Genomic DNA, 7188 nt, shown 5'->3' on the forward strand with positions numbered 1-7188 from the left:
TTTTTTTTTTTTTTTTTTTTTTTTTTTTTTTTTTTTTTTTTTTTTTTTTTTTTTTTTTTTTTTTTTTTGAGACTTCAGTTTTATATTAAATTACGATGTGAGTCTTCATTATTATTATTATTATTTTCTGTTAAATCAAAAAGTAGATTAAAAAAAATTAAATACTTATAATTTTAAAAGTTAAAAGTTTAGTTCTGATTCCACAAAACTATATATTCTTTTTTTTTTTCTTTCTTTTTTTAGAATATATATATTCACAGATCTTATGTTATATTCTTTTTTTTTCCTTTTTTGTTAGAATATATATTTTTTTATCTTTTTTTCTTTTTTTCTTTTTTTCTATTTTTACATTTTTACTATGAATTGAAAGTAAATTTCCGTGTAACTATTTACTTGTTGATTTGATTTTCTATTCCCACATTTGTATGGAAATATTTTAGAACAAATATAAAAAAGTTTATTATGAATAAGAAAATACTTAAAATTTGAGTTATCTATATGATTCTCTTACAAATACCAAGATTTTATGCACACAGACAGTAAATTTCATCTCAAGTTTACAGAACTTTGGCAACTGATAATTCATTTTGATTTATATATGCTTATACTAAATGCATAACTGCTTTATATACTCTCGCTGAAGCTCAAAATCTGTAAAGACCTCCTCGTTGTTTCAATGCAATTAACTCGATGAAGAAGACTTTGAATCCCTTGAACCCAACTCTGCTTATGGACCTTGTTCTTGCACTTGAACTCTATAAGACCTTGTGCAGTTTTCAGGCCGAAGTAGATCTCATTCAAGATATCTCTCTTTCTTTCATATGGCCATGACGACGTTTCGTCGCAAAGTCCGTAAACAACACCTAGAACACAGCAGAAGCACAGTTACATGAAGCTGTTAGGACAAGTCCATGACGAATAGGATGAAGAAACCAATGATATTAGATGCATACATTTGTTTTTCTTCGAAAAGGTCCCTCCGACGTGCTTGCTTTTAATCGATGCTATTACCTGAAATCGTGGTTGATATTCATTACAACGAGTTTTGATTGTCGTCTGGTTTCTTGTGAAACGTCAAATTATTTACCTGAGATTTCTTGTTGATGTAGACAGAGACCTCCTTCCATCTCAGGGTTCCTGTTATCACAACAAGAAGTGGTTTAGTTTGAGCAGCTCCACCAGTGGTCTATTGTGGAAGTTCTGTTATCAAATATAACAGTTCATTCAACAAAACTTGTTATGTTTTGAACCCAATATGAAGTTTTTGATTAAACACAACGATCTGGGAATCAGAATGCAATGGAAATTGAACTTTTTAAAGGAAAAAACTGAACCTTTTTGTGTAAACTGCAGCAATTCACCCACACATGGAAGCTCCTGCTCCTCCATATGGCTATTAAACGCAGTAGCCCAATGATTTTGAGCCATTATCCTATCGTAGGGACTAACCGAAGCAATCTTTCGGCCTTCCTTCGGTAATCTTGATCTGAAAGCGGCTTCTCCTCGCAAAGCTGTATTTTGTTAATCATATCAATGCTTCTTCAAATGAAACAAATGATCTTAATCTTTCATTAAAAGGCCAGAAAGATAGAACAAGTACCTGTGGCAGCTGCAGCTGTCAAAGTCATCAGGTCACCTGGACTCCGAACATCAACTGCGGATCGGATAACCGAACTGACTCGCTCATGGTCGGCGCCAGAAAATTCAGCCATCTCTATGCAATGAGATGCCAAAATCTCAGTAGCTGAGGCTAAAGCCGTGCCCATTCTTGAATCAGAGCCACCAGAGTTCTCTGCTGCTACCACAGCAGCCAAGGCTGCAGCAAGTGCAGCCACAGATAAAGCAGAATGAACACGAGCATTTTCAATTCTTGCTCTATCCTTCTTTTTGTCAACACTATTACCACCCTCCTTGTGGTGAAAATGAAACCATTTTCCCAATGATCCCATCCTCCAAGCATGGACAGAACTCATAATCTTTCCTGGCTGCACAAAACAAATAGAACAAACAGTCAATAAATATTGGCCAAAACACAAATCCAGAGCTGAAAAATATCTATAATCTTCAACTTACAAGTTGTGGGGGTTCAATGACCTCGGGAATTGCGATGGGGCTCCTCTCAATGTAAAGCTGCTTCTGCTTTTGAGCAAGAGCTTTTGTAATCTCAGAAGCTGATAGACTCCAAGACCTGGCCAAGAACTCCATGGGTTCCTGTGGAGTTTGAGGCTGAGGAATTGAAGGCAAAGATGACACAATTTTCATCTCCTCGTCTTCCTCCGTATTCCTTAGCCCAAGAATTGAGCTATATTTCCAACTTGAACAGTAATCCTTTTCCATTTTCCCCCAAAATCCTTCCCACAAGAGTACAATCAAAAACCCTGTTTTGGAAAACAAAAAAAATGTCTCTTCCAAGAACAATTATCTCAGCGGCATTTTCACAAACACCTTATATACCCAAAGACAACCAGACAAGAAGAGATTCAGCTGCACATTCCAACAGCCTCGTGCTCTGAACCACCACAAAATCAGGTCGGGGTTCAGCCAAAAGCAATCAGAAAGAAACAAAGAAAGAGATTGAAATTCACGGAGATCGAAATGGAGAAAAATATTAAATTAAGAACACCATGCAAAAGCTTCGTCCTGAATCGAGGGGGGCTGCTTCTTAACACTCGGGCAAGCAGGGGATTCTTCAATTTGAAAATTGGGAACAGACCCAGATGATTATTTATTTATGAATGGAACATTTTTGGGCAATTGATTTATAATATTATTGAATTTGTATTGAGGAATAAAGTTAAGGCGCCTTCATCAATGACTTTCATTGCTCTTTTGACCATTGATGTGTATAATCTTTTCATTCAATTTTTTTAGTTTCCACTCTATGACACTTTTTATTTTATTTTCTCAATAAATGTTGTACTATATCATAGACTTAATAATTGAAGATTTTCAAAAAAAAAAACCCATTGGGCCACTTGCATGTTCATACCTTATTGAGTTTCCATGCAAAAAAAAAAAAAAAAAAAGGTTCTTTCATCACTTTTTTTTCCTTTTTGTTTATTTTTCTTTTCAGGTTTGAATTATGTTGCAATTCAGATGGGTCTCAGTCAAAAATTAATTCTTACCAACTTAGTAGTTCAAAATTAATTTTGGGTGATATATTTAAAAATTTTGGATTTTTCTTATGATTTATTCATTAAACAAGAAATATATTGCTTATTCCGTATGGATTATTCTTTTTCTTTATTTGATGAGAACTACTCGTGTAAACCTTGTTTTGAATTGAAGAGATAAATAAAAGTTTATTTGATGGGGGCCTTTTTTGGAACAGAAGAGAAGTGAGGTGAAGAAAAAACATGGAGGAATAGAATCTTTAGGAAGCCGACATAAATGTATTATACTTTTGGAGTGTGGTTTGAGAAGCGAAGAAAAAAGGGAAAGGAAGGGGGAAAAGAACAAGAATGAAAATGAAAATGAAAAGCTTCCACTTCATCTAATGCCATACCTAATCTTGGTGGAAGCTTTTTAAAGCCGACAGCGACAAACAACCATACACCTCCAAATAATGTTGTCGGATTTCTCCTACTTCCCTTCCTTATTATTCATCCATTTATAGACCCGGTGCTACTCTTCTTGAGATTGTTCTTATTTAGACGTGTGTATAATAAAAAAAAAAAAAGAATGGGTTAAGTTGGAAGAAGGGAGGGACATGAGTTTGAACCCATTTATTTATTTCAATAATTTTTGTCAAAACAAAAAGAAATTCCAATTATTATAAACATTGTATGCGTTGAAAATAAATACAACTATGATGGTTTGGAAAATATCAATTTTGGGAAGAAAAATTATGGTCAAAATTAGTTTCGGAATTGCATTGATGAAGTAAAAGAAAAATAATTGAAATTGTGGAGCCCATTCTCTCAGAATTATACATTTTTCAAGGAACTAAAAAACATATGTTTATTGGTTACATGACTGAATTATTATTATTATTTTAACCTATGATTTTTAACAATATGGTCAATTGGTGAATTGGGTTGGTACATTAGGAGAAACCACTATATTTCATTTTTCAAATATCATTAAATAAATTTATATATTTTTCTCCAAAGTATATGATGTTTGTTGTAACTTCCACTTCACTTGGGCTTGGACTGTGTATTAATTTTTCATAAGAAAAAATATACAATTCCACACACCAAACATTAGTTTAGACTCTTTCAGAGAGAAATAATTTTAGTTGGTAAGGAAACTTTATATTAAAATTTTTATGTGCAAAAATAATAATTAATGTTCATTCAATGGTTTTGGTGAAGAAAATATTGCACCTAATATAAAGGGTAGAAAAATAAAATGAAATAATATACTTTAATCATATCCACTAACTTAAATTTTTAAATAGACATTAAGCTCCTAATTGAAAAAAAAGATTGTTTAAGAAGATAATTTATTGTGATTGATAAATCCATTAAGAAGATAATTACACCAAAACTTAGAAACATTTATTGTGATTCAAATGGGTGTTATTTATCACATTCAAGTTCAACCAATTTGTAAGGTATAACAAATCATTAAATTTGACCAAATTAAGGCTGATTGGATGATCTAATCTTGCATAATTAACAAAAAAAAAAAAAAAAAAAAAAAAATTNGTTTATGGTTTGTAAATAATTAGGTTGTTGTTGGATATATCTCTAAGAACTCCAAACACTAGAAGTCTGTCTTATACAATGCCAAATTTTGACATGACATTTCATGCTTTTGGACATTGAACATCATATTTCCTTGTTTTCCATCATCCCATTATTATTATTATTATTACATCTTATCCTTTCGTTGAAAAAAACAGTCTAAATCCATCACTAATAGTTATTGTTCTCTTTGAACTCTTGTTTTCAGGATTCCTATCGTGTCTATTAAGAAAAGATTTACACACACCCTTATAAAGAATCCACCTCGTTTGAGGCCCAACGTCCTCGATGGCACACTGTCCAATGTCTGACTCTGGCCACAAGCCCACCACTAGCGGATATCGTCTTCCCCTCAAAGTTTTTAAAATGTGTGTACTAGGAAAAAGTTTTCACACCCTTAAAAAAAAAAAAAAAAAAAAATGTTTTATTCCTCTTTCCAACCGATGTAAGATCTCACAATTCACTCTCATTCAGGAACTCGTTCCTCTCTCCCGTTGATATGGGGTCTGACACCTCTTCTATTAATTACTTTTTCTTTCTTATGTCATAATTCCACATGGAATTCTTATTAGCATAAATAAAGAAGCATTATAAAGTTTAATGTAAAATCATAATAATTTAAATAATTTTGAAGACAAGACTAATTTACACTTTTTTTTATTTATTTATTAAAAATAAACTAAAAAAAAGTACAACCCCAAAGGAATAAGTTCAAAAGAAAAACAAGCGAAGGAGATAAATTAGAAAAGCGCAAAGCAAATTACAACATTTTTCTTTTCCAACAAAAAACCAAGGAAAAAAGCACCACACAAACAACAAACCTTAAAGGACAACTGAACTTAAGCATAGTCATCAGAGACTGGAACAGAGGCATAAGACCCAATAAAGACGTCGCCATAGATAAGCCCAGCAAGCCCACCACCAATAAGTGGGCCGACCCAGTAGATCCAAATCTGAGAGAAGTCTCCACTGACAACAGCTGGGCCGAATGAACGGGCTGGGTTCATGGACCCACCGCTAAATGGGCCGGCAGCAAGGATGTTGGCACCAACTATGAACCCAATAGCAATTGGGGCGATGGTCCCAAGAGAGCCCTTTTTAGGGTCTGCGGCTGTAGCGTAAACTGTGTACACCAGACCGAAGGTGATTATGATCTCGAACACTACGCCTTCAATTGCTCCCAATCCCGCTGCCACGCCGTGGGTCGGGATGCTCTGTAATATACCACGATTTATAAGTAATATTTTCATAATTTGTTAAAAAGAAAAAAAAAAAAAAAAACTAAAATAATCTTAAGAGTTAGTTTAAGAAATTAGTTACCTTGCCGTTGGTAACGAACTGGAGGAGGAGGCAGGCAACAATGGAGCCAAGCGACTGGGCGATCCAGTAGAACAAGCCGGTCAAGATGGTGATGTTGCCGCCGATGGCCAACCCAAAGGTCACAGCGGGGTTGAGATGGCCACCGGAGATGTTCGCGGCCATCGACACCCCGACGAAGAGAGCGAATGCATGAGCCACGGCCACGGCCACCAGACCTGGTGGATCCAACGCCGCATCGGACGTCAACTTACCTACACTCATCAACATTAGGAATCAAATTAGAGTTGACCATTATTTATTCATTGTTATTTCTCATCATTATACGTAAAAATTAGCTCCTACATGTCATTAAATTATTATTAAATCAATTATTCATATGTTTCAAACACATTGGAAGAAAAATAAAAGGCATTAATGTGTTGAGATGAGAAAGAGGACTGACCGTAGGCGATGGCGGAGCCGACTCCGGCAAAGACAAAAAGGAGAGTGGCGATGAACTCAGAGAGATAAGCTTTAAGAGAGGCCGCACTGAAGGAATCAGCCGGGGAACCAACAGCCAACTTCACCATTTTCAAAGTTTGGAGAGAGAGAGAGAGAGAGAAGTTAGAAGAAGACGATGATGAGTCAGCCGGAGCTCAGGGGTGGTCTCACAGCTTGGTGGGTACGGGTTTTTATAAGACCGAAGCAACGTCGTTTTGGAATAATTTGACACATTTTGTTTTTCTTTTTTTGGGATGGCAGTGAGAGTTATTTTTGTGGTTGAAAACGATGAGAGAGAGAATTGGCACGGTGCCGACCAAACCGCCCTTTTTCCTTTTTCTTTTTCTCTGATTTTTTCAATTTTTATCCAACATTATAAATAAACCTAACTACATTATTGTTGAGTTGTTTGAAATAATATTAATAAAGGCAAATAGAAAATACATATTGTAAATTTTGACCAAATTAAAAATTATAAAGGTTAAAATGAGGGACATATTTAAAGACGTTAAATTGAAGTTAAACTTGAATCCTTGGGTTAAATTGGTAATTTAAGGGGGTTTCTCCAAAATTGAAGTTCTGGTTGGCATTAAAAGAATGGCAATGATGGGGTTGGGACGTCTGCCAGCTTTGTTGGCATAATAAAAAAAAAAAAAAAAAAAAAAAAAAAAAAAAAAAAAAAAAAAAAAAAAAAAAA

The 7188-nt window shown here is 34.4% G+C and overlaps 2 protein-coding genes across 2 annotated transcripts; both read right to left on the reverse strand.

Moving 5' to 3' along the window:
* Window positions 1–451: 451 nt before the first annotated feature.
* On the reverse strand, window positions 452–2840 carry LOC111491636 (VAN3-binding protein). Its single transcript, XM_023140635.1, has 6 exons — window positions 2074–2840; window positions 1601–1985; window positions 1335–1511; window positions 1088–1137; window positions 954–1011; window positions 452–863 (listed from the first exon to the last, which is right to left on the reverse strand). The coding sequence occupies exons 1-6, from the start codon at window positions 2335–2337 to the stop codon at window positions 625–627; spliced, it is 1173 nt and encodes a 390-aa protein (XP_022996403.1). The 5' UTR covers window positions 2338–2840; the 3' UTR covers window positions 452–624.
* Window positions 2841–5401: 2561 nt separating this feature from the next.
* On the reverse strand, window positions 5402–6755 carry LOC111491642 (probable aquaporin TIP2-2). The gene is made up of 3 exons (XM_023140641.1): window positions 6454–6755; window positions 6012–6262; window positions 5402–5905 (listed from the first exon to the last, which is right to left on the reverse strand). Exons 1-3 carry the CDS (start codon window positions 6578–6580, stop codon window positions 5531–5533), a joined length of 753 nt encoding a protein of 250 aa, XP_022996409.1. The 5' UTR covers window positions 6581–6755; the 3' UTR covers window positions 5402–5530.
* Between the last annotated feature and the right edge of the window lie 433 nt (window positions 6756–7188).

This window comes from Cucurbita maxima, unplaced genomic scaffold, assembly GCF_002738345.1.
Source record: "Cucurbita maxima cultivar Rimu unplaced genomic scaffold, Cmax_1.0 Cma_Scf00016, whole genome shotgun sequence".
In the NCBI taxonomy this organism is placed as follows: Eukaryota; Viridiplantae; Streptophyta; class Magnoliopsida; order Cucurbitales; family Cucurbitaceae; genus Cucurbita; species Cucurbita maxima.

Excerpts from the sequence above, each read along its gene's own strand:
- LOC111491636 (XM_023140635.1), bottom strand. The coding sequence starts at position 2,337 with ATGGAAAAGGATTACTGTTCAAGTTGGAAATATAGCTCAATTCTTGGG. Across the intron at positions 1,012-1,087 it reads ACATCAACAAGAAATCTCAG|GTAATAGCATCGATTAAAAG; the intron begins GTAAATAATTTG and ends CCACGATTTCAG. Across the intron at positions 864-953 it reads CTTTTCGAAGAAAAACAAAT|GTGTTGTTTACGGACTTTGC; the intron begins GTATGCATCTAA and ends GCTGTGTTCTAG.
- LOC111491642 (XM_023140641.1), bottom strand. The coding sequence starts at position 6,580 with ATGGTGAAGTTGGCTGTTGGTTCCCCGGCTGATTCCTTCAGTGCGGCC. Across the intron at positions 6,263-6,453 it reads CGGCTCCGCCATCGCCTACG|GTAAGTTGACGTCCGATGCG; the intron begins GTCAGTCCTCTT and ends TGATGAGTGTAG. Across the intron at positions 5,906-6,011 it reads AGTTCGTTACCAACGGCAAG|AGCATCCCGACCCACGGCGT; the intron begins GTAACTAATTTC and ends GGTATATTACAG.